Source organism: Idiotropiscis lumnitzeri, chromosome 11 (genome assembly GCF_059441095.1).
Source record: "Idiotropiscis lumnitzeri isolate Australia: NSW breed Sydney's pygmy pipehorse chromosome 11, RoL_Ilum_1.0, whole genome shotgun sequence".
Taxonomy (NCBI): domain Eukaryota; kingdom Metazoa; phylum Chordata; class Actinopteri; order Syngnathiformes; family Syngnathidae; genus Idiotropiscis; species Idiotropiscis lumnitzeri.
In genome coordinates, this window is record NC_142401.1 from 9780347 (window position 1) to 9808321 (window position 27975).

At 39.8% G+C, this 27975-nt stretch overlaps 1 protein-coding gene across 1 annotated transcript; it reads right to left on the bottom strand.

The window, feature by feature from the left end:
* Nucleotides 1–427: 427 nt before the first annotated feature.
* pparg (peroxisome proliferator-activated receptor gamma) lies at nt 428–27975 on the bottom strand. The gene is made up of 9 exons (XM_088310043.1): nt 27911–27975; nt 10469–10759; nt 10067–10233; nt 9003–9141; nt 6693–6892; nt 4612–4729; nt 4224–4408; nt 3396–3639; nt 428–1947 (listed from the first exon to the last, which is right to left on the bottom strand). Exons 1-9 carry the CDS (start codon nt 27960–27962, stop codon nt 1700–1702), a joined length of 1644 nt encoding a protein of 547 aa, XP_088166169.1. The 5' UTR covers nt 27963–27975; the 3' UTR covers nt 428–1699.

Sequence of the window (27975 nt, forward strand, 5' to 3'; positions counted from 1 at the left end):
AATGTAGTCATTTAATGGAACATAGATTAAAAAAAATCTATTTACTGATAAGGCTCTGTGTAAACTCATTTGTGTGTGGTCTTGTTGAAATGACCTCACAGCTTTTGTGAACGTCCTCAGTTTGACCCCGATACGACCCACCCCAAATGCTTCCATCTCACCTCACACGACACGCCAAAACCAGGGGAACAAAAGGGGGTGATTACGTAAACATAAATGTAGTTTTCAACTCCACAGAAAGGAGTGTTGCAATCACACCAAAAGGGCGTGTATGTGTGCGTGTGTGTGTGTGGGGGGGGTGCGTTTGCTAAGAGGCCCTGATGTAACTGCCGTAAAACACACTTCCAAGATTTGAGGCTCTTAGAGAAGCTCTCTCTGGAAATGTGTTTGCGCCTCTTATGCAATGTTCCACAGGAGATGCATGTGAAAAAGTTAAAAAATATTTGGATTTATTTACAACGACCAATCAGATCCCTTTATCTGTGTTTCTATCTGAAAGACAACAGTGATCGATTGATAAGGCACGGCTGGAACTCTGCATTGACACGTGACTAAATAATAATTTCAACCAAAAAATCGCATCCATACAAAGATAATAAGAACCAATCGGGAGTACAAAAGAATAGGTTTTCTACAAATGTACAGTGGAACCTCCAAAGTTGACATCAAAGCAGTCAAACAAAAGCATTCAAGCTGTCATCTTGTGCAAACCTCGTGAGGCCTTTTAACTCTGCATTTGGTTTTCTTGGAGTTTGCCGCGACGCAGAGAGTATATCAGCCGTATCAGCCAACCAGGAAGTAACAGCGAGGCTTTTCCCACTGGTTTGGTCGATTGCCGTTAGCATTCTGAAACCCTTCTCTTATTTCATGCATCTGATGTCACCACAATGAAAAATGCGCTGTGAATGCCTACTTTGTGTGTCGCAGTGTGAAAAACGTTTAAGCACCAATAGCCAAGGCGCACACGAGAAGGAGAATTTAAGTATGAAATTGGTTGCAAATACTGTTTAAGTCTTTGTATTCAATATGTTGTTGTTATTACTGTGTGGTTTTTATATCGCACAATACTGTAGAGTGTGATAATACCGGTCATTATGAAACATGTTTTTACATTTTCCCAGCGATAAAATTGTGGTTTTAACATGAGAGCAACATTGCAGGTTCCACTGTACTGTATGCTTAATACTTTTATTGTGCAGCTCAAAGGCACAGTAGTGACACATTCATCTCGATTGCTCCCTGACACTGAAAATATGCGACGGGAACCAATCTGATTGTCTCATTGTTCAGATGAAGCTGACTAGATGTCATCTTTCAGATTGTCTTGAGGGGAGGGGGGGGGGGGGGCGAGCAGCTGAGTTATGTATTTGATCCCGTGACATTGCTGAACATCATGGACATTCTTGTGCTTTGTGTGTGTGCGTGAAAACACGTAGACAAGCAGCGCACAGACAAACACGTTGCGTGGCGTTCACAGTTACATTTGTCCCCCCACACAGGCGCAAATCCGTCCAGCCTGCCAATCAGAATCCTCTCGGGTCGGAATCCGAGCCGCATGCTGCGGTTTTGCAAGCCAAAACCATGGGAGGGATGTACTCAGTCTAGACGAGGCGCAAACACTTTTGACCTTCCCGTTTCTCCTGGTCTCTTTCTTAATTGTCCCTTGTCGCAACCTCGCCCGTCTGTCGCCGTCTCTTTTCTAATACAAGTCCTTCATGATCTCCTGCAGCAGCGGGTGTAGCAACATGTCCACCTCGGTCTTCTTGAGCAGCTGGATGAGGTGCACGTGGTCGGTGACGATCTGCCGCAGGTCGGTCATCTTCTGGAGCAATTTGGCGAACAGCTGCAGGGAGTCTGGGTGGCTGACTTTTAGCTGCAGCTCCAGGGAGTGCAACACCGTCTCCTGGAGCTGCTCAATAGGCTTGACGTTCAACAGGCCTGGACGATCTGGGCGACAGCACAGAGTGACACACACGTGGTCATGGGGTGGGAGGGAAATCAGTCAACAATGCGACACTGCTTAGGTTCTACATTGTCAGCTAAATATATACTTCCTCCCCGGGAACCCCCGTAATGTATATAAAAACAAGCACATATTGCGAGACATATGCTCTACATAAATTAACAATAATTAGGGCCAGATCAAAGTTAGTAGTACTGCAGGAGAAACTTTGTAGGGCTTTTTCTATGGATTTTGACAACGTTTAATGCAATGTAAGAAGGGAAGGAGGAAAAAGTAGATGTTATATGACATGAAAAATTAAATACTGCAGTCTTTGTTAAAGAAAAACCTCGGGTTACATAAAAGACAATTAATTGTGCATGACGAAAAATGCTGTTCACTTTTTATTTTTTTTATTTCAAGTCTTGTTTATTTCGATTGTGTATGGTGGTGGTTATCTTGAATAACTGTCAATAGGCACAATCGCAATCGGACACGGCATAGCTTTTTTTAACGCTCCGTTTATTATTTTGAGCTGTTTTTTTTTTTTTTTTTAATATTTATTTATTTTAATTATTTAGTTTTGTTTTCTTTAGCGTGTATTGGCCTTTTTAACTGTGCAATTTAGTTCTATTGTGTACAGTGGAGGTTACCATGAATAACTGGAAAAAATTAAACTGGAATTTTTTTTTTTTCAATTTAAAGTCATTTTGTTTTATCTAAACTTGCATGAACAGCAATTAGGATGAACCATTAGGGCACCGACCCATAAAAGCGAGGATAACTTCCGCCGATATAAAACAAATTATCAGGTTAATTTTCATATAATCCATTTATCTTCATGACCAGCTCTACAGCAATTTAAGTTAATAAGCGACTTCACTGTCGGACTAGGCTTCTTATCGGGTTCAAGGACGGACCTTTATCGTGCCGCTAATCTACATCCTTTACCCAAAATCATTGGGATTTGCCTTACAAATGTCAAAGGCAAACAACTATTCAAGAAAATAGTGATTTTTGTGGTCAGTTGACTCTCAGCTGTCTTAATTGCATTACTTTTCACACCCCTAAATAATATATACTGTATAATGCAGTGACTAGACATTTTACCACCTTTCCTCACTTCTATCAACTGAACAAAATCTAAACAATTATCAAAAAATGTGACGAAAGATTTCCACTGTTTGATTCTGGGAATTTCTTTCCTTCTATAAATATTTGAGACTACAGAGGCTACATAGGGCCACAGACAACATGCAAGAGTATTTGATCGGGCCCACCATGCAATTCTAAAAACCTCAAGGGTAAAGTTACCAAAAAAAAAAAAAAAAAAATCCCCAAAATATCAAACACAAAAATGCTTTTAAGAAACTTAAATTTACTTTTTTCATAACAGCATGGCCCTCAGAGGACTTCAAAACTTTCTTGACTAACACAGCCGGAGACCTCTCACCTCCGCTGAGGATAATGACGGCCAGGAAGAGCGCCATGTCGCTGTCGTCCAGCTCTAATGTGTTGAACTTGACGGAGAACTCGAACTTGGGCTCCAGCAGGTGGCAAAATGGCTTCCGGAGACTCTTGAGGAACTCTCGCGTCATGAAGATTTGGCCGTAAGAAATCAGGGTGCCGTCTTTGTTCATAAGGGGAGCCATCATGATGATAAGGACCTCTATCACGCCGTACTTGAGCAACGTGACCTGGGAAGAACAGAATAGAACAGAATCCAATAAACACCAGCAGTTTCCACAGCATATATTGCGATGTGAATATGAAAGACTGTGAGAATAATCAGTAACATTATCCACCCATCCATTATCTGTTCCGCTTTTCCTCACGTGGGTGCTGGAGCTGTCTTCGTAGTCCACCCTGAACTGGTTGCCAGCAAATCGCAGGGCACACATAGAAAAATAACCATCTGTGCTCACACTCATACCTAGGGACAATTTAGGGTGTCCAATCAACCTGCCATGCATGTTTTTGGAATGTGTGATGAAACTGGAGTACCCGGAGGGAACCCACAAAGGCACGGGGAGAACATGTAAACTCCACACAGGAAGCCTGGAGTCGGAATCGAACCCACGACCCGTGCACTATGTTCCAAAAAAGTAGCCACGTATGAATGGTCTTCTTAGAGTACAAGCAGTTAAGAACGCGTATAAAATACTGAATGTACAGATCGGAATATGGACCGAAGCAGTAATTTCCAGGAGCATAATAGAGAGCAAAAAACAGCAGTACACTTTATATAGCTATACGAACCAGAGGAAGGTTTGCATCCCACCTGATCATTGAGATCCAGGTCGACAAATCCCGGGATGCTTTTGGCAAACTCCGTCACTTCCCTCACGGCTTCGGCCGAGCGGGACTGGCAGCTGTGGAAGAAGCGTAGCTCTACGGCGTTCGTCGTTCCGTGGTCCGTGACGCTCGTCATTCCCAGGAAGCTGAACTCCGACCCCAGAAGAGCACCTGCGAATGCCATTGTGAGGTTTTTTGTTTTTGTTTCCAAATAAATTCCTGCATCCTCCATTGTAGGAATACTGCAGTGTTGTTTTTCAATATCATCTGTGTGCGTTCGCGTCTATCTTTATTTGTTTTGCTGTATTTCCTCTGTGTCACTTTATTATGGTAGACGCAACCTTCGACGTGGGGGTGGTTTGTGGCCAACTCACCTCCAGTGGTGGCGGGAGGGGCGGGCGTCTGCTGTTGGTGCTCTTGAATGGGCATCTGCCTGCAATTGATGAACTGCTCTCCCTCCATGAGAGACTTCATGTCATGGATGACAAAAGGCTGAGAGGCAGGAGAGATGAATGAATGAGAAGCAGATTTACAGCTGACCTGATGACATTAATACACTTTGGTATTCATTGGGAGATCCCCCCCACCACAAATGGCACTGAGCCTTTGTACAGTAAACCCAAAAAGAACTCAATACACCGATGTGCCAAAATTCCGGCAAGCATTTATATCAGGCATGAGCGAACAAAAGGTGCCTCTGCTGTTGTCGTGACACCGACTTTGTATCTGTCACTTACACAGATGTGTGTTTGCGCTGCTTGAGACTAGTGGCAGATCAATGCTGAAGTTTTATCCAAGAGGCAACTCAGCTGACTGCCTTTGTTTGATGCTACTCATGAACTACATCTAAAGTGCCGCTATGGGCGGAGACAGAGCGGAGCATACACTTCTTCCCCACCCACTCTTTTGTTGTGATGGTGTGCCACCTGTCACGCGACAGAGCGGCTCCAGGTTAACAAGCACTATTTGTTTTAACAAGTGAACAAACACTACTCTTATTGTAATAACACATTTATTATCTACTTATGAACATTGTTCAACTCCTTTCCTGTTTTTTGACCAAGTAATATTACAAAGGCACAAAAACAATTACAAGGTCATAGAAATTCATTCAGGTCTAGCACATGCATGATTCTTAAATTTGCTACTAGTACGAATACTAAGTCTTGCAATATTGCGCACCAAAACCAGAGATTGGGTGTCATTAATTGCATTCACAGTGCAAGGCACACACACGCTTGATTCACTGTCACAAAAAGTAGCAGAACATTGTGCTGAACACAACTAGAAATGACTCCACTGACCTAACATGCCACAATTTTATTTAATGGGGTGACATGAAGTGCCAAAAAAAGATTTTGTTGCAAATATCTGTGTGAGTAGCTGTTCTCTGGGATGAAATTCAACAAAACATCACATATAGGAGTCGCCTCACTGATGAACACATACAGTCCATTGTGGCAAAGATGAAGAAAAAAAAATTCAACTCTGTCAAAATAGCACAAGAGGCAATAAAATTGAATGTTTTGATGGCTACATTTAACTGAAAGCACAATTTATTTTCATCAAATTCACACTTTGAGCTTTGGCTCCCCGCACATTTGAGTTTGACACACTTGTTTGCAGATGGTTTTAGGGAATAAGTACAGCGAGACTCCCTGCAACAAACAGATGATTCCGAGCCATTTGGCGGCTATCACTGTCATGAACAGTCATAACAAGCTCACTGATGAGCCTTGAACCGACTTTGCACAGACACGCTACAGATAATACTTCTGCTACGCCTGGTTCTCTGCAACCAAGCCCAAAAAGCGTCTATATGTGATTTCACAATAGTCAGGATTTCCATCTTTCCTGTGTTAGTGCAAGAATTTCTATTTTGTGCCTACTTCCATACATTGACAACTAAAGTCAGGATGAAGAGATGAAAAAAGAAGCTTGCGAAGATCTTTGGTTCTTGTTACACAGCGCGACAAAAAGTAACAGCCAAGACGTGGACTTATTTTCCGTAAAAGTGACATGTAAAGATCTGTACTGATGCTGTGCTAAAGTAAACACAATATGAGCATGGCTTTCATATGGAATATGAATAATGTATTTACAATGTGACTTATTGATGCATTCAATGAAAAGCGTCTTAGTTATTTTCCAACCATAAGTGCACCTCACTCGACTTCCATTCAACCAGCATCGAGGATTAACACTGTGTTTGCACGTGTGTGTCCAGCATTAGTGTTTCAATTTCATGACGAGCTGGAAATGACATGAATGGAAGTCTTTAGTTTCTTAAAATGGCACTTTAAAAGCCAAGAATCTATGGACACTGGAACTCGTAGTTCCCAATGTAATTGATCTCGGTGGGATTTTTTGTTTTGTTTTAAGATCATATCAGAGATTGTTTTGGACTTTGAGGTTCTGTAAAAGAAAAGTAGCAAACACTGAGAGTGCTGCTTACCACATTGTCGCCGGTCTTGCCAGAGAGGATGGCCCTGGCCTTGGCCTTGGTGAGGGGGAAGTACTTGAGATAGGCCTCGTACAAATGCTTGGCCAAGGCCCTCAGGTCGGCTGACTCCGGGTGAATGTGCTCCATGTCGATCGAGAACTCCGCCAGCAGTTTCTCCTTCTCCGCCTGGGGCATCCGGCCAAAACGAATTGCTGTGAAATGCCACCAGCAAAGAAAAAAAAAACAGACATGTTAGAAGCCTGACAGACAGATACAAGTCACGGCAATTTGAATTGTAAGCTGAAGTAAAACCAAAAGCTCCAGAGGACAGGCCCACGATGTCCTTGGTCGTAAATTCTCGAAATGATCATCAAAGTTGGGCAAAAAGCTTCACGATTAAAGTTTGATTGTGTTTGCAACTATCTATTAAATCTATTAGTAGTGTGTTTTTAAAGAAAACGGCCAAAAATATTTCCAAAAATGGTGGACTTTGACCTGTTTTACTGCAATGGGACTTGATTCTTTTATCGTGAGTACATAACTTTGAAATTTCACATTGGTAATTGCAACGTGAATTTTCAACATATTTAGAGAATGGGAAATTGCTGAAAATGGCAATTATTTGATCTATGAATAATAACAAGGAAGAACCAAAACGATTTCAAGAGTTAACAATGCATGCTTCAATAATGATGCTAATGAATCACACAACCTACTTTTTGTTTTTCGCTGCCAATGTTTACACCATCATAGAATTTTTCACATGCAGGCAACAGATATGTGCCCGGACCACTTATCGTAATTGACATTAATAAATGGTGGAAAACATCCAGGCAGCAAACATACTGTAAACGACTTATGAAACATCCCAGTGTCAGTTTTTTTTTTTTTTTACACTTTCTATCTACACATTGCTTCCACGTGGAGTCTGGAGCATGTATTTATGACTGTCTGTATTTTTTTCCCCCAATATTATACGTTTTATTGAAGATTGTATAGTTTCCATAGGTGGCAACCAGTGCTAGTTGCACCCTGGCTCTTTCACCCCCCCCCCCAAAAAAAATTCAGCTCAGATAGTTTCTAGCACACCCAAAAGATGTATAGAAAATGAATGGATGGAAGTCAAAAGTCTGGTCTTAATGCATATTTAGTATGACAATGAAATGTCATTAATCATCCCTTCATTCAAGTACAAGCAGTTGCGTGTGACTGGGAGGGGAAAGCCCACCTTAAACAAATAAATCAGCCCTTTTTTTTCCCTCTTCTTTTTTATGAACCAAACAACTTGGCAACGAGCCCGCAACGGTGACAAAGCAAATCAGTGGAGGTCTATGCACCCTGTGTGTCAATTATTGAACACATTTAAAAAAAAATAAATAAATACGCACATGCACGCAGAGCAAACAGCAGCATGTGGCGTGATATGAGTGATACTTGCCAGTCATATGTTATATAAAAAAAAAAAAGACAAGCAAATGCAGCGAACTGGAGCTATGACTGTAAATAAACCTACGTGGTTAACTTGCAAAGTTGAAGCTATTTAGAGTCAAACACAATCAGATTCACAGTCCCAGCAAATTGAAAATGAGGGTAACCAGAGTTGTGTTGAAATTGAATCAGGGTTAGGTAGATAATGAATAAAAAGTTACTTGGAATTGTCCAACTCATTATAGTAACTGTGAGGAAAGTCCTAGCTCACTAAAATAGAAGATAAAGTTGTAGTTAACATGAATGAATGCTAAGTAAGGTCCAAGCTAAAGGTAAAAGAAGCTATTGCTAAATTTAGCTCGTAGCATCTAGCTAACTGGAATAGTTGGGGGTTCTAATGTTAATCTACATTCAATTGTGAGCTAACTAACAGGAATAAAAATAATTTGAGTTGTCTTGAACTTGAATCAAGCCCGAGTAAAATCAGATACCTAAGTGGAAAAGAAGCTAAGCTACTGCTACATTTAGCTTGTAGCATCTAGCAAACTGAAATAGTAGTGTGATCTAATCTTAATCTAAATTCTATTGTGAGCTAACTAACAGAAATAAAAAATAATTTGGGTTGTCTTGAACTAGAATCAAGCCTGAGTAAAATAAGATACCTAAGAGGAAATGAAGCCTACTAAAAATATAATCAACTTGAATGAACGTCAAGTAAGGTTCAAGATAACTGGAATGGAATGGAAGCTACGTGATTTTATAGTCGAGTTAAATCAAAGCTAAGAAAGGAATAAAAGATAACTTGATTAGAAATTAACGGGAGTTGTTCAACTCAAATCTTGTCAGTATTAACTTATCGTTAAGTTTTATTAACTCATGATGATGTCATCTCACCATTGTGTGACATGCCGACGTTCAGGCACTTCTGAAAGCGACAGTACTGACATTTGTTGCGGGACTTCTTGTGAATGCGACAGTGGAGGTCACAGTGATCGTAGACCAGCTTTAACCTGATGGTGCGTCTGAAGAAACCCTGCAAGAAATAAACAATTATTTGAATGACCACAAAATAGACTGGCTCGTGACCAACGGTAAAATAGAGACTTGTATTTGAACGTGGCATTTATTGGTCAAAATTTGTGTGGCGTCTTAACGGGATGCCTTTTTGTACTTCCAGTAAAGAATTTGTTGGTTTTCTGTTCTATGTTTTGGCATCAGAGATCGTTTATGTTCTTTGGTAGGTGCTGCGGTTTTAGTTAGCAAACTATGAGAAAATTACAACAACTTCCCGTTTACTGATTGGAAATTGTGGTGGCTATTTGAGGGAGGAATTTAATTTTCAGAAGTCTAGCAAATACGCCACTGATCATGATGCTTGTTGGAGGTACACGTTACATTCAAGTAGCATTCTCATTCTTCCAGGGAGCATTTTTTTAATTTTTTTTTTACAATTTTAAATCATGCGTTATTTAAAGGTGGAGGAAGTGAAACGGGGCCGAAACCCCTCCTTAATAAAGAATGTTTTCTCTATTAAAACAATTCAAGTGTTTGCCTCGTTGGCTGACCTCCGCAACTGTGTGAGTCCCCTCCACCTTCCCCCGAGACTTAAGAACAATGACTCTTCCTTACACTATGCCTCGGAAAGCAACAAACAATATGTGGACCCAATTATTTCATATTAAAACAAATACAAATAGAAACACAAAACATTGTGCAGGACTAGCTGCGCCACGGTAACGACAATGCAATTAAATACAACAATATATACAATTTAAATAATAAGTTATTAACATAAATTAATTAATTAAATCAATAGTCTTTGAGGGGTACTTCATTTGAGAATACTGTATAAAAAAAATCTATAATTGAAAATGAATAAAAGATTCTTCAATCAAAAAAAAAAAAATCTATTTTTTTTTTGGGGGGGGGTATTGTTTTCTTCATTCTGTCTGTCCTACCTTACATCCCTCACAGGCGTGGACACCATAGTGAAACCCAGAGGCTTTATCTCCACACACGCGACACTCAATGTTGAGCGCGGCTGTCGACGCGTCGTCCTGCAGCTTGGAGAACGCCGGACTGTCAGCGTGTTGCGGAGGCGACTCTGGCTCTAGCTTGATGGAATCTGTCGGTGAGAAATTTGGATGTTATACTTGCTCTCAAAAGAACAGGCGACTGGATATAGATTTGACATCCGTTTTGTCCTGATTATCCTGATCAGGGTTACAGGCAAACTTTTGGCGAGAGAAGCCTAAATAACATTTTTCATATATTTTTTTGGGGAAAAAAACGCACCACAGAAATAAAAACGCTGGTTGGACTTAAGACCTTAACTTAATCAGGAATCAGTTATAACTTACTGTGTAGGTCTGCATGAGTCCTGTAGCTGTGCATACTGGTGTAGTCCAGATTGGTGAGGTGGTCCTCACCCTGCGGCGGACTGGGGTCATAGGCCACGCCGACGGACGACATGGAGGACATGAGCGAGGGCGACAGGGAGGAGGACGAGGACGAGATGGAGGTGTAGTCCAACGTGGTCAGGTGCTTCATCTCCAGCGAGTGGGAGCTGTCGTCCAGCTCGGGCAGATCGGCGGCGCTCAGACTGAAGCCCACCGGCCAGGCGAGGAGCTGCTGGGTGTCCACCATGTCTGCTGCGGAGAGAGAGAGAAACGGGATCGTTGACGTGTTCGCTGATACAACATTTCCGTGTTTACCGCATGTGTCCTTGCGTCAAAGAAAAACAGCAAAAAAAGAATGTAAAACACGCAAGACAGAATGAATGTGGGGAGAGGGGGCGACCGGTTTAGAGATAAGAAAATAAGAAGGAAGTGTCCCCTGGGAGATGTGGACACACTCAAATGCATGTCATGCTAACAATGTTTTATGTCTCACACAAAAAAAAAAAAAAAAAAAAGAATGTGCATACATGCAATTACAATGTAATTACTGTCCTCGGGTTCATCCCTGCAGCCTGCCCGTTATCTGGTCAACAGGCACTTAGATTGGGACACCGTCGGAACAAGACGAACTCTGCTCATAACGTGCCCGTCTTCCTCCTGTTGATGTTTGGGTGGCTCACTCAGAAATTGCCCAAGCAAAGAACACACAAACAGCATCGCGTGCTTGCGTGTGAGTGTGTACGTGTGTGTGCATCTGGTTTGTGACTGTGACCTGAGAAATATGTCACCCATTTTGTCTATTTTTCCATCTGTTGTTATTATTACGCCTGCTTGGAAATAAACAACACTCAACTTAAAGGCAGTTGGCGCTGTAAGAAAACCGATATTTTCTTTTTCAAATTGGTTTGGAGTTCACTATCGAAGCAATAGTGGGCACTATGTGAGCAAAGCGGTAGAAGCCATGGGGCTGAGAGCTCAAACTTGATATAATGAAATAAAGTAAGCCCAGAAACCTGATTTCTGATGAGAAATATTTGAACAGTTTAACAGAAGTGTGCAGCTCCAGAGCTAAAACTCTTCATATACAAACACTAACTCAAGACAAAATCATTCAAGAAAACTCAATCCTGTTGAGACAAAAAAAAACAAAAAAACATCTTAAAACAAATTTATTTCAGAAAAATGAACCCTGTCACAAGTACCGATAGTTCATAAATACAAATGACATGAAAAGCTAACGTGGCCATCTTTGGAAACCTCACTCCATTCAATTTCCACAATACTATATTTATGGTAAACAATATACTGTATATCTTGTAAATTATATACATTTGAGCCTGCCACGTTCTTTTCCAAAAGAGAGCTCAAGTTTTAGGAGATGAATGTCAGAGAAAGCTAATTGTGGCAGCCTCGGAAACCTTGCTCATAATTTTGCCCAAGCTAAAAAAAAAAAAAAAATACAATGAATTGTCGAACACCTTATTGAGTGGAATGGAAAGAAAGAAATGAAAGGTTGCCAAGCCTGCGGCTCAGAGCTCTGCACATGCAAATGAACAAGCTAACTGTAACAAAACAAATACTAGACAGGTTATTCTTTTTAAGAAATATAATGTCAGAAATGTCTTCCAAATGTACATACTAAACCTCGGGTTCTATTTCTGTCTATAACTCAGCAGTGATCCTTATAAAGAGGAACATTTCAAAAGCAATCGATGACTTCATTTATGATTGTTGACGAGGAAAAACACATTTGATAGTCCTCAGGGTTCTTTTCTTGTGTTTGGATCAACTATCAGAATGCGGCGGAAGGTTATAAATAATCAATAAGCGCCTACTACCGTCAGTCTGAAAATAAACTTCCGATAAACATGACAACAAAGTGCCTGAATGGATCCCCAAAAAAACAATGAATGAGCTGAATTATGCAACAACTAAAATAAGACGACGGAGGTAGTAGCGCTATAAAAATGGATCTCACAGCTCTGGGCTGGAAAAAAAAAACATCCTCCTTTGGCAATTACCTTATTGTTTCCTTTTTACTGCTTTGGAATGCGGCAACAAGGTTGGGACTACTTAGAATTCACATCACTGTGGCATTGTTGCAGCTTGGTGTTTGTGTGCGACTTGGAGCTTCCACCACCTCAGAGGCGACTTCTGGGACAAAATGCCGACTATTTATAGCTGCAGAAACTTAGATATTTATCCATTTTGAAGCTGTCAGCCAGATCCGGACTGAAAATAGACACGTTGGAAGTTTGCAAACGGTTCATAGGTAGGGAGAAGAAGCTTCGAGATGAGGAAGAAGGTAAAGGAATGGCATTGGAGCCCGAGAATGTCATTAATCACGTCGCAATCAAAACAACAAGCTTTCTGTTCACGAGTCGGTGACAGCATGATGGAGCGAATGAACCAAACGTGTCTGCGAGCTGCGTGAGCAAACACGCTGTCAGGACGGTAAAAAAAGATGAAATATGATTAGCGCGGTTTTTGTCGTTTGTGTGTGTGTCTGTGTGTTTGTCGGAGCACGTGCGTGACTCCCGAGCTTGAGTGTGTCGCGCCACGTCTTGGCTTGCCACATGTCAGAACTAGTGCACCTGGCAGCATGTAGGAGGACGTCGTCTCAGTCATTACATCACATAACAAAATGGCCAACAGTCAAGTCAACTGCCACAACTTCAGCAATACCTTGACTTACAAGTTTAATTCATTCCAATGTCCCCCCCACTGGAATGAAGTGAAAGGCAATTTTTCTGTTCCAGACCCTGAAAAAAAAACGCCACTATTTTCTTGTTGTATTTTACTCAAGAAAAATATCACTGTAAAAACATAAAAGAAAGAGACTTTAAATAAATATACTGGTCTTATAAAGTGGAATTAATGTGTGTTGGATGTTTGCCTTTAAGGGGTGTGGCTTTGTGAGTCAGGCTTAACAATGAATTGAATTGCAATTGACTTATAATATAATATTATTAAAATAATATAATAATAATAATAATAATGGTAAAGTATGGGGGCCATTATACAAGTAATTGATAATTATTCAGCAATTCGCTCGCGACAGCCTGAGTAAGTTAAAAACTGTGTAATTGAACTATATAAATAAACTTTAGTATACAATATAAATATTATTTCATGATTAATTTTCCTCTATTTTATCATAAGCCTAATTTATGAGATCAAAACATAAATCTCATATTGTTTATTAATTGATTAGGTTTGTTCAAAAATACAGAAACGGGACCTTGAAAATAAAATCGCATAGCAAAATATTAAGGGGGGAAAAAAAACACATACAGATTAGTTTTCAAAATCGTCCAGCCTTAATTGTGAGTCTGGATTAGGAGGTCAAAATATATATGAATTTTGAAAAATAAACCTGTCACTCGCAAAAAGCAGCACCGATCTTGTTTAAAATGACAGGTTAAAAAAACGACAACAGGTGTTTTGTTTCATACCAGTTTGTCTTGCTAATTGTCCAAATCAGGATTGCTCCATGTTTCTGGATTTCTGGTCTCTATCCCTCAACCAAAGACCTGATCTGGTCTGAATTTTATTTCAATGTGAACAACACAAATCACATCATTCCAGGAAATAAATTAGGCACTTAATGGGTCTGATTTTTGCCGTCGATAAATTCCCTGTGTGTGTGAATCGAGGTGTGGACACTCGCCTGTGTCTATGTGTAAGCCATGCATTAAGAAAGGGCGTAAACGCCTCCCACACATACATTCAACCATGGAGAAGGGACAATATAAAAACACGCATGAGATAAGTCAACACTGAAGCCAGATGTATACAAAAAAAAAAAAAAATGAAGAACCGGTCTTGCAGCATTCAACGCTGCCCTTATCGCCTCACTTCTAATCTCGTTGCACACTTGAGTACAATGACAATAAAGGGATTTCTAATTCTAATCATCAAAATCATTGCTTGGCTCTACAAAGAGGAGAGCTGCGTAACTGCCAATCAAATTAATTCCTTTGCACAATTTCCCTTATTACACTCTATTACATGTAAAGGTGTCAAATCACAGAACATCACAAAAGTATTTAGTAGAAAACAGTTAGCTGTTGTTAGCTCAAAAAGTGCATGAAACTTACTTCCAGATTTTTTTTTTGCCTGAACACTTTTTTGAGACAACCCCAAGTAAATACAAAATACATTTTCTGAAAGAGGACTTGATTTAATTTGAAAACGTTAAACTGTGATGAACTACAGTTTTTGGAAAGCTGAGTGTGATTAAGAGATCACTGAAATAGTGATAATAATAGTATTTGATTAAAAAAAAAAAAAAAACATGGCGGTGACAGTATGATTGTCTGAGGCTGCTCTGCTACTTCAAGCCCTGGACGACTTGCTGTGCTTCACTAAACAATTAATTCTGCTGCTTACCAGGACATGGCTAGTTCATGCCCTGAATTTCAGAGCTCTTGGGTTAAGCACGAGGAGATCAAACTGAAACATACAAGGCGCTTCTTATGTTTAAAAATAACTTTTTTAAAAAAAATATGAAAATGAAAGTTTAGGTGTGGCCAAGTCAAACTCTGGACAGGATTCCAAATGAAATACTGTAGAATGAGATTAAACAAGCAGTTCATGCAGATACACAGTTGACATTTTTTTCCTTAATAAATAAAAACATCATTCAGAAACAGCATTTTATATTTACTTGTCACGTCTGTGAAGAAAAAAAATGTTCGGAGATCTGAAATAGGTAGCAAAAGGCTCTTCCAATGAATATGTGCGTGTGAGGGGAAAGTGTAGCAAGATGTGCCACTTCCTAAAAAAATGCCATTTACCGCCGCATGTGGTTTGCAGTGACAGTGACTAAGACGCTTCTGCGTGTATTGTCTGTGTCAGTCATCGCCTTCAAAATGACTCAGCATTTTAATTTTTGCATGGTCAGTCCAGCATGACACAACTGCCAAAAGCCACATTTTTGCGATTTTTAGGTTGAGTGCTGCAATCACTGGATAAAAGCCACATCTCTCAGATTCAGAAGCAAAATCTTCTCAGGGTGTAACCAGGGGTGGGGTGGCAACGGGGATTTTCAAGAAGATGTGGAAATTTTCCCAACTGGCCGGTGTATTTCAAGGCCGGTCCTAGCCGACACGGCCGTAAGCAACCGTCCCCTGTCAATGATTCAGTTTCAGCGCAACCCGTCACCGACTACGTTTTGGCTCATGATGGTTCGTCGACGACATCTCGTCTTGGGGCATGAGAATGAAAACAATAAATGATTGTTGACAACTTTAGGCAGCCTAGCCTAATGGGGTCCCCCTAGCCCCGTCCAAATCTACTCTTGCATGATCAAACCTCAGCGCGACAAGTCTGGCCTTTCTGGCACCCACTCGCTCCGTTGGTATTGAATTTACTGCGACGGGTTTCAGGACGCGTGGCTTGGAAACTACCACTGACGTGACCGCTGAGTGCGCCCTCGCTGTCTGATCCCTTTATGATTCTGATTGTCGTCATGTTCCGAAAAGGGGCGATTGGAGGTCGGGACGAGTGGGAGGACACGCTGCTTTCGAAAAAGCGCAGAAAAGGAGAGCGCAACTTTGTAAACACACTGATGGTGTCAACTTCAGAATTGTCACGGAGCACAGTAATAATAATAGTAATCGCAACCATTGATGTGATTATTATTATTAACATTTACAGGGCTTTTAATTAGGCAGTGACATTCATGAATGATCGGGATGTGGTAAGTTGTTTACATTGGTTGCTGTTCATTGTTGCAAAATCGAAACAGTAACACTGATTAAAATAGTTGTAAAAAATATGTAAAGTTATAAAAAGTATAGTTAGAAATAAAAAATTTTGGGGGGGCACATTAGGTTTTCATAATAATAATAATATTATAATAACAATAAACGATAGTAATATTTCTGAATTAAGGGTTAGTTTCAACAACAGGTGTATTTTTTTTCTTTGAAATGTCTTAGCTATAAAATCCATATTGCGTAAGCTTTCATAAGTCATTTTGGGAGAGCGGTGTCATTCACCGTTGACTGGTCACCTGTCAATCACAGGACACTTACAGACAAACAAATATTCACACATTTTTTGACTGCAACCTTTTTTTTCTTGTAACTTGATAACCACTTGCCACTGCACTTAATTATTCTTTTCCACAGTTATGTTTGTTCCGTGGGTCAGTTTACCCCGCTGCGTGTTTAATCATCAACATCAAAAATAATGAAAAAGATATGGCATGAAATAAAAAGAAAAGAACAGAATCATTTCTGTCGACTTAAAATAAATAAAATAAGACTCGAGATAAGCAGTGTTGCAACACGAAAAGTCAAACACTATGCTACATTTTGTAGATTCTTTAAATGAAACACTTTGGCAGGTGATCTGAATATCATGTCAACAAGGAAATTGAAAAACGTAACATGAAATCACAACAAGGCACTCTAAGCCGTCTGATTAAAGGATTAACTGTAATGACTAGTAGCTCAAATACTAAATTGACATTAATGACACACACACGATGTTCCACTCACCCTGCTTGGTCCTTATCAGTTCAGCGAGTGTTAACCATGAGCTCACTTGCCAACAACTGACAGTGAAGATGTTCGCAAGTGTGCGTGTGAGTGTGTGTGTACAGCGGTCATGCCTTTCCTCAGGAAGTGATGACCAATAGAAAGGGAACTACAAACACACACACACACACACATACACACGCACACAAATTCTCTCTCTGACACAGTCTGGGCTCAGCAGAAGTTCAGACAGCTCAGCATCATGTGCTCGGGCCATGACTTTATGATTACGAATCTATAATGTAAGCAGTGTGCATGTTAACCGTGCAGCTTCATCGCATGTGCACTGGTTAAATAAAATAAAAAAAACATAAAATGAATATGTTAAAAGTGCATGTGTGGGTGTGAGCGTGTGTGTGTGAGTGGCGATGGCGAGGGGGGTTGTCAGACATAAGATGCAGATGACTTCCTGTCGCTTCGGTCTGACAGGCGACCTGACGCTGACTCTCTGGTTGCACTTCTCTCCTGCCATGCAGTCACCCACATAGTTTGAGTTCTTTAAAATATATTTCTATTAAGGCCGAGCGATGTGGCCTGAAAAATAATATTTTTCTTTTATTTTTTTTTTAACTTTAAAACGACATTATTCATTATTCAGAAACAATTTTGATTTTATGTTCCTTCCAGGATTTGCTCTATTTCTCCTGAACTCAAACATGCTTCGGACTTTCCACAGAAATAATAACAATATGTTTTTTTTGTTTGTTTTTTTTGACAGATAATGTGAAAATAAGTGCTTTATCTCAGTTAAACCAAATCGGTCAATATGGTGAAGGGTAACACCACACGAGAGGTGCAGCAATCAATCGACAACCTATTGATTATCAAATTAATTATTTTTTATAATAAGCGACCTTGCTTCATTTAAAATTGTGCAAATCATCGGATGTTCAGCATCTCACCAGTAAATTGGATTGAAATTTGAATCAGATTTCCGTAGTTCTCCAATAAAGCAAACAAATTGAATCCAAATAAAAATTTGCACAAATCAGCTTTTCTGCTTTAGCTTTGGAAAACAATGATCAATATTTTTCAACTATTTTTGGACCAAACCAATTACTCAATCATGTTTGTTTGTACATTTCCGCACTGTTAATGTAAAAAATAATTTCCTGTCTTTGTATATAGGGATGAAAATTAAAAATGAAATAATCGCCAAAAGAATCAACAGATTATTCAATTATTAAAATAATCCTTCTGCGCAATAATCCTACTGTAAACTCCAACTTCTTTATGACTAAAATCGTTTGCCGTCAGTAGCTGTTCTTTTCCTTGGTCTACCCAGTTGACATCGGTTACTGAGTACACCAATGGCTTATTTTCTTCTTCAGGACATTGTAAATGGTTGGACTGGCATTCGCTAATGTTTGTGCAATGTCTCCAATTGATTTTCTATTTTTTATAATTGCTTTTTTATGACAGACAGCGATTCAGTTTTCACGTTGGTTACCCCTCTAGCTAGTATGGAAATCTTCCAAATGTGAAACTTAGCTTGGACTTTCAAACATTTTGAATAATGTCACGTGGACGACAAAAATCCACCTTTCAGTCAAATGTCCCAAAACATTTGGATTGCATTACAAATAATGTCTGCGTATCAAATCCAGATGTAGACACCTGTCTTATATTTGTGAATTTTAACATTAAAAGCCACGTCCACATTCGGTGTACTTTGCGGGAGTTAGAGAAAAAAATGATCATGAATAAAGCATTCTTTTTGAGGAAACCAAAAGAGGCAGACTGACTATCTGTCAGTCTCATTGGTCTGCCGCTGTCAATCATTCACTTGCACTTTTTTTAATTTGACGCAGAGGGGGCAAAGTTGAACGTGTGAGTTTAACAACCTGAATCCACAACAACAAGGGAGTTACAGTGTGCAAGAGAAGCTGGAGTATTTTTATTTTTTTTTTAATCGCTTCAATCTATTGTCTCGTGAACAAGAAAGGAATCTCTATTGTCATGGGAAAGGTTGAGCTTGCCAGGTTGAAACACACATCCACGCACTCCTACACACACGTGACTCGACCGTGAGGTGTGCCCTCAGGACGGCCGGGTAACTGAAGTTCACCTCTTTAATGCAAACAAAGACATATGAGGCCACATAAGGACGTTAGTGCATGCACGGGCGTGTAGTGTGTGTCGACAATACTGTACATGTCATTTTTTGGGGGTTCTACGTGGATTATAAATAACTCCAGAGCCTGTTACAAAGATTTATATATATTTTCCTTCTCAGAGAAGCACTTTCTTATTTATAGTAAACTCTACACTGTAAGCGTCAGCTTTACAGATGCCATGTCTGCTCTAGCTCTACACGTGGCGCCATTAGAGGCACCAACCTCCCTCACGCCGTTTATTTATTTATTTTTTTTTTTAATTGAAGTGCATGGCAGCTTTGATTAAGGAATTGCGGTTCATGTTGCTAAATTTCACTTCTGTACAGGTTCATGCCTGCTCGACTACAATTAAATAAAAAAATGTGTCCAGATGATTACAATCTGTTATTTTCCCAAAATTTTTTTTTTTTTTGGGTTGAAATGGTCTGAAACAAATTTGCCAGGAGTACCTGGACACATCCACAGAATTGATATGTACTCTAAGTGTGTGCATGTGCGTTAGCTCCATTAGCTGCACGCAGGGAAACGGCAATTTTCACAATAATCTGAGGACATGAACTTTCCCCCAATTCCTTTAAATAGTTATGAGTTAATGGTTGATGAGTCCCTTGAGTCACAAATGCTTCCTTCGGTGGATAAGGGGAAGGAGTGGTGCACGTCCTCAAGGTCACACATAGACACACACACACACAGTCACCAAGCCGCATGGCCCTGAGCACCGTGTATACACACACACACACACACGTGTGTACTGCATACACAATGTATAGTTGAGTTGAGGCCACACAAGTTCAAATCAGGTCAATTTAGATCTGAGTCTAATCAATCAAAGTGCTGCAATCTCTCATGATGTGAAGCAGCGAGGAGGAGGCAACGTGGCAGGAACGGGCCGGAGGTGGAATACGGGAAGGCACGCGCCTTGTTCCTCGAAATGCTGAGGAAAAGATGCGAGGGGGCTGCCTTTGGACAATAACACGACGACAGATGACGTGAATCTCGTTAACAAAGCGTGCGAGCTGGAACGCACAAAAATTCAAGGCGGAGGTCAGTCCAAACATAACGGACTTACTTCTGATTTGACAAAAACCTTCTCGGTTCTGCACAAACCTGTTCAACTAACAAGTACAACACAAGAGCCAATCAGGTCAATTCTTGTATTATCGCGTGGTGCAAATTAGCCACAGTGAATACATTTTATTATGTCAGCGTAGCGCATAATCTGTCTGCCGGAACTTTGATTAAACCCAACAAAGTTGCATTACACCAACAGAGCCCCAACTTAGACCAGCTTTTACCTGGTCTAAAGTCTAGTTTACTTTCCGTCTCCAAATTGTCAGGTGCGCCAGGGGTGTACAATAGAAAACGCCCTGCTGGAATGCCCTGCAGAGCAGAATGTGGTCTGCCAAATTTCCAAACGCAGTAAACTAGACTTGCCCAGGACAAAAATGAAGATGCACAAGTTTTTACGTAGCGTGCACGTGCGCCTGTCAGCATAAATATAGCCCTGTATCTTAACTAGAAATGTCAAAACATATTGCATATGTAGCTATATGTCTGCTGGGAAAGGCGCCAGCTCAACCAAGACCCTCACCAGGGTAAATACCAAAAAACAACGGATGCCATCCATCCTTTGCAACACAAGCATCAGCGATGCCGTGGGCACAAAAAATCCGCATCAGTCCCGGAGTTTTGACCAGATGCCTGACTGTGAATTATTGCAATCCCAAAACTTTCCAAATAAGAAAGTGGAACAAAGGTTACTATCACTGTCTCTGTTGAAAATATGCTAAAGTGCACTGGCAAATAAATACTTCACTTTATATTTTCATGTTGTTATACCGTGTGTTGTACTGTCCCTGAAGCAAAAATACAACTTTTAGTAGTTAGTTTGTTGTAGTTAATTAACAAAGGACTGACAAGCCCCATTAGACTTTTGTGACTAACTGTTCCTTAGTGACTACACCCATCCAGACATTTTTGAAACCACTTATTATGTTTAGGGTTGGTAACGGGATGTCTGGAGAATCCGTTTCAATTTGGGTGTGATTTAAGAGACACTCTGATCACATGGCAATCGCAGGCCTTCCTAACACATTTACAATAAGAACATAATAAAATAAAACCAAAATAAACGCTTGACGCCTCTATGCGTCATTTTCACAGCTGTCATTGTTAATTACTACAGTATTAAAGGTGGTCTTAAATAACTCAAAGACCCTCTGGTGTCATGTTCTAAATGCTGCATTTGTTATAGTTGCTTCTTAGTAATTTGGCTCATACTACCGGAGGTAAATTCCTTGTGTGTTTTTAAATAGTTTGGCAATAAAGATAATTCAGATTCTTGTGAATGGTACAGCTTGGTGGAAACAAGCCAAGCTCAAAACAGACATTAAGAAAAGTCTCTCCAGGGAGCCTGGGTTTCATTCCTATGGCATCAACAAAAAACAAATTTCTAAGTAAGTCAGAACACGTTTACCTTGGTTACAGCATAAAAAAAGGCTTTAAGGCAATAAATACGTGGAATATTCATTGATGGGGGGGGGGGACAATGTGTGGAGCGGCCGCCATGCGCAGAAACGTACTCATCAACGGTCCATCATGAGCCAAAACGGAGTTCGCGATGGGTGGTGGGGGGAGCGGCGTGATGGCCTGGGAAAATTCACACATTTTTCTGAAAATTCCCGATGGCTACCACACCCACGATGACCCAGATGAATAAATAAAAAAGGAACAATTCAATAGTTTTTCCACATTTAACGTAACTTATAACACTGTAAAAGTCGCATTAATGATGGAAGAATTTTTCAAATGATTTATCTTGGTCTCGTCTTTTATATCACAAACATCTGGCCTTCGAACAGGAGTGTAAGAGTGGAGTGGAGACTTTTTCTATCCACTGTATGTCAGGACCGTCATTAAACGACATCCACCACAGTATATAATGAATCTAAGTGTTTATCTTCACTCTCAGCTGCTTCTTTGGCAAATGCAAACACTTGGGGCATTATTTTTGTGCCCACCACAATTCATGCGCAAAGTGCAGTGTAATTATGGGTGGAATTTTCTTTCTTTCAACCACACAAATCAACAGAGTCTGCCTGAGCTTGAATCAAACCCACCTAAATCGTATTACACTGCCTGCGCCACAACTTAGACCTGCTTTCAACTAGTCTACTTTCTGTCACCAAATTGTCAGGTGCGTTGGGGGCATGTAATAAAAAACACCCTCTACCGCTGCCTCCAATATTTGGTTTCTAACAACTTGACTTTCCTTGCAGTCACCTTTTTTTTTGGTAGTCAGTCGGGAGTTCCACTTGGAAGGGGTCGGTAGGAACTCCAAGTCCAAGCCTCCACTAACGACGCAGACATAGTTGATCCTGAGTCTCCATTGATATAAAAAAGTTCAAGCATTGAATTTTATCTGCATTTTTTTTTCTTTATGTTTCTTCACCGGATACGCTTCGTGTCAATAGGTACAGTGTGTATTCAGATTTTTGGGTAGAGGACGGGAAGTGAAAATGCCATGAACTTTAGCTACAGGTTTGCGCCCAAATATAGTGATGCTCAGCCTGTGGTTAGTGATATGCTTTTGGTAGTACGTCAAACGTGAAACAGCATGATGGCATCAGTGCAGTATGAAAAAAGACTAAGTGCTATGCAATCGCAGCTTCCGATAGTATTTAAAGAGACTCTCCTCAGATGGAGAGAACAATATAACAAATGACATTATTATTGTTTTTACATACTGTTCAATTTGTTACTTTTGCGCATGGTTCATATTGATATTGCATATCCCTAAAAGACAAAGAAAGCTTCAAAGTGTGATTTTTTTTTTTTTATTAAAAACTTGTTCATTTTTGAATATTTTATTAATTGAATAATTTAGCACTAGAAATCTAATGAAGTAATTTTCCAAGAAAACAAGCTTCTCAATGTAAATTGCGGTTAAAAGAAGACAAGAATTGGATACATGCCTGGCCTTTGCTGTTAATAATTACATCTAATTTAAAAAAAAAATAAAAAATAAATAAATAAAAACGATGACCTTCACTAAATCAACAAGTTGTTATGCTCCCTGATAAAGCAAAATCAAAGGTTGGCTTCCCTCAAAATCTGTCACAATAACACAATTAAATCACGGCCCACATCTTATTGTCAGCTATTAAGCCGGCGAGTTTGTTTGCGTTCTATTAATCTTGCTTATCTGCAGCGTGAAAAAAATAGAAATGCAAACATGTCTACTGAAGCACGCCACTGGCGAGCCATGTGAGGAGGCAACATAAAAATACGATGGTATGCTATCTGAGACACTCCCTTTATTTATGACGGCTGAGCAAAGTCTCAGTCATTCATTCACACCATTTACACACACATCATAAACGTCATTCACGCAAGAGCTTATTTTTTTTCTAAGTAACGTTCCAATCGTTGCATAAAAATATGATACAAATCAATAGAATCAAAATAATGAAAAATCTTCACACTTTGAATGCAACGTTTGCTATTTTTAAAAAATGGCTCTAAAAATGCACAAAACTGCATCGTCAGCGCTCCCCGTGAGACTTCTGTTCAGCGAGCAGAGAAAAGCATGCTTTTTTTGTTTGATACGGTCAACACATCGCACAAGGAAAGCAGCCGGCTTCACCAAGATGAACGTGACAAGAAAAGAACAAGACAATACACCTTTGGCCAGCCAATTGCAGGGAACATCTCATCAAACCATTTGCACCAAAATTTGCATCCTTGGACAAATTTTATGCAAAATAAATTGGATCTAATTTTTCGGTTAATAATCAATAGAATAATAATTTTTTTTTAAATATTCAAGTGTGACAATATTACAAACAACCATTCACAATCACTTTCACCCCTACGGACAATTTAGAAACTTGAATGAACTTAAGGCAAATTTAAAATCTGAAGAGATTTGTCATGTGGTACTGACAGCGGACATGGAAAAAAAGACACAATGCAACAACCGTAAAAGAAGGTTTGCAACATGGAACAGACACACGAGAAGAGGGAATGACGGTGGTCTTAGCACTCTTTTAACTAAAAAAAAAAGAATGAAACACTACAATCTAAATAGAAATTTCATAGGCACCTGTGGCAAGAAAGCAAAGCGTGGGGAGTCTCCTTTGCCAAAATGCATATGTGCAATCAGTAATTGGCTGTTTCCTCTCATTGTGGTGATTTGATTCTTCCTTGACAATCGCACCATGTTTTTGTGGTTTCATTAAAAAAAAAGGAAAAAATAAATAAATAAATATATATATATAAAGTATATTGTAATTGGTGCCTCAAAACTCAATACAGGAACACTTTTTCTGTTCCAGCGCTTCAGACACTTTCAGACGCGTTCGGAGTGAGGCTGATCTAAAGTGCATCTTTTCAAGTTTCATTTGTCAAGAAACCCGAATGATACTTCTGAGACCTTTCATAACCTCGTCTTGAAAAAGATGATCCTTTCGTGTGTATAATTTGAAGTTCCTCTAATTTAAAATAGACTCGTGTTACATCAGTGCTGAAATGTTCAGTTCTTTTTTTTTTTTTTTTTTTTTAATTTCCCTTAATTATTCTGACCAACACCCATTGAAACTTCCCGGGGAGTGTGAGGAATTGACTTGTTCTTTGTTTATATTATTACATGATACTTTAATTACTGTGATAATAAATCTTACGGGAAAAAAAAACACACCACGTGAGAAACAATGATTGTTTGAAGTCTTCATCAATGGAAAGGGTTGTGCCATTTGGAGCAATTGTCTGCTTTTGGCAGTACGGGCGTGCAAGTCTGAACGGCTCCTTTCTACTCTCTACAAAAACCGGCTGCACCCGCCAGTCGTTGCGACACGTTCCGGCAAATTCAACAATTGCGTAACAGCGCCACATCCGACAGATTTAGGTGCTGCTTTCCTGGAGAATTTGATAATACGGATTTTAAAAAAGCCTAAATGACGCTTTGAACTAGCATTTTAGTATTTGTTTAAAAGTCGGTTTAACATCCTCAACTGTCATACAAACGTCGATTTTAATATTGCCTTTATAATATTGCCTTTATTAGTCCCACAATGGGGAAATTCGAGATTCTAACCCAGGCCTCCTGGGGAGACTGGGTCCTGAACGCGGCGCCTTAGACCACTCGGCCATCGTGGCAGCCATTTTTTTTTTTTTTTAGATTTCCCCTAGTGTCGGAGTCCTCAGACATTGCAAAACCAGCCATGTCAGGTTCATTCACGAGTTTCATGAGTGTGAATTGTTTGTCCAGCGATTGGCTGGCGACCAGTCCCGGGGTGGGATCACATTGTCACTCACAGTCAACTCAGACAGGCTATAGCGCACCCGTGACCCCGGTGAGGACAAGCGATAAAGAAGATGGTTGGATGAATAGAATTATTCAAACAAAGTTTTGTTTTTTCCCTTCTGGGATTTGCTTTATTTCTCCTGGTACCAAACAGTCTTTGAAGCTATTTTTTTCCAGCAAGTTTTCTTTCCCAGCATTAAATTTAATAAAAAATAAATAAATAAATAAAATAAATTTTGAAATTAAGAGCCTTGTAAGTAAAACAACGCCGTGTTGTTCGTGTGAAGCAGTTTGCATCAACACGGACACACTTGAAGTTACAGAAGTTATTAAATAAAATATTCTTGACAAATGTACTTGATGAATTATGTCGGGAATTAATAAAACTAAAGGAGAGTTACTTACTCAGGGAACACGCTTGCCACATTTGTTATGATTTGTCTAAAATGCACCACGGGATTGAAGTTAAAGTAAGCCAATTTTAGGATAAAAATTAAAACTTGAACATAATTACTAGCCAATGTTCCAATGTTCTGTCGTAATTGGCCGGAGGATGATTACGATGGAATGTTGGCTTGTAGATCACCTCTCACAGCCTGCAGCTTGGTATTTCTTCTTCCTTTAGGATTTTTTAAGTTACATTTGTTTCGTAGCAAGTACCATATTGGGGACGGGGGGGGGGGGCACAATGGCGTAGTGAAGGCATAAATTCACCCATCCATTATCCGAGTGGCATCTTCTCACGAGGGTCGCGGCGTGCTGGGGCGGTATCCCAGCAGTCCGTGGGCAGTAGGCGAGGTTCACTCAGAAATGGTTGCCGGCCAATCGCAGATATTTCAGCGATACGCTACTATTGAGGCATGATCGTTTCTACGTAAGTAGTAGAACATAAGTAACAGCCAAAGAAGAATCAGATCAAATCATGATTTTTTTTTCCCATTTGGTATATATTTCCATTGTTATTGCATCCAAACACATCATGTTTATAGAAAAAAAAAAAGGTTTCCGACGTTTATGATTTTTAGCATTGCAGATCTGACAATCAAAAAAATCAACCAACGGCTTTAAAAATCACCCTCGCAGGTGAAACATCCTTCCATCCATTATCTGAACCGCTTTTCCTCACAAGGGTCGCAGGGGTGCTGGAGCCTATCCCAGCTGTCTTCGAGAAATTAACGCAACAGGCAGTTAAAATGCAATAATTCTGGGAGGTGAAATTTGTGTGAGGCCGAAAGTAGTTAATGAGGGACGAGTGATAGCAAGGACCAAAATACAGGACAGGACGAGTCAGTGAGGGTACTTAAATCTGCTTGGATTTAGGAGCATAACAACGCAAAGCCAATGTATATACGATTGAAACATTTTTTTTTTTTATGCCTCTTCCGAGATCTTCTCAAAATCACAGAGCCTGTGACTTTGGCAAGCAGTGGCTAAAACAATTTACGTGGCTCCAACATACTGAAGGAAGGGATGCACTGTTATCTATGCCAAAAGCACTGTGCCCCGACAATACAGGCAATTGCGTCCACCCTAGTAAGACAGACATCAACCAACTACAGACTGACCACATTGAAAAAACAAGAAGTATATTAGTTATGGTAGTACCTAAAACACAACTAGTAGAGTTACAAAACAAAAGTAATATCATTTTCTACAAGGAGTGCATGCGGAGTCTACAAAATGAAATAGAGGAGGCTGAAATGTTCTGTCTGGTTGCAAGATGTGTGGATAAAGTGTACTATCAATTTAAAGTTGGCACCGGATATGTGTATTTATAGTTTGCCTTAACGTGATAATAGTCGTATTCTAATTGGAACTCTTAACTTAAAGTATGTTGCATGCAAGAAAGTGAGTCGGTTGAATTTACAGAATACATACACATGATAACCACCTTGTGCCAGAAAAGAAATTGATTTTGGCCACTTTAAACTTAACGTTTTTACTATTCAAATGTATTTTGTTGATAATTTTGTGCAATCTTGATTATTAAATGACTTTCCTCCTCAGTTCATTAATAGCATGATGTGAAATTTTATTTTGCATATGCAGTTCCTAAAAGTGTTTTCGAAGACTATTTTGCTTTATAAGAGATTTTGCATAAATTGGGGCCTAGGATGGAAACAAATTGAGCGCCCCAATATTTGATAGTAGCCCTGTCACTCAACAGATGACCCTGATGTTATGAAATATGTTAAAAATAACGAGCATGCTTCTGCATTTGTGACATGGGTGAAAAGTGTAATTTCAACACTCTGGAGTGACTCAGCAAATTTCATCCATGTCCACATTGTGATGAGTCATGACCAACAAAGCACTTTTTCATCAAGAAGAAGGTTGAGCAACATCATCCCACACTACATGACAGATCATTGAATCACATCCACATCGGAAAAGGAAGATTTTTAAAAAATACATCAAAATGCAGAAAACTTACCTAAATAATTACGACCGGCTTGATGGTTAAAGTCTCTGCCGGGTGTTTGCATGTCAAAGCCACAT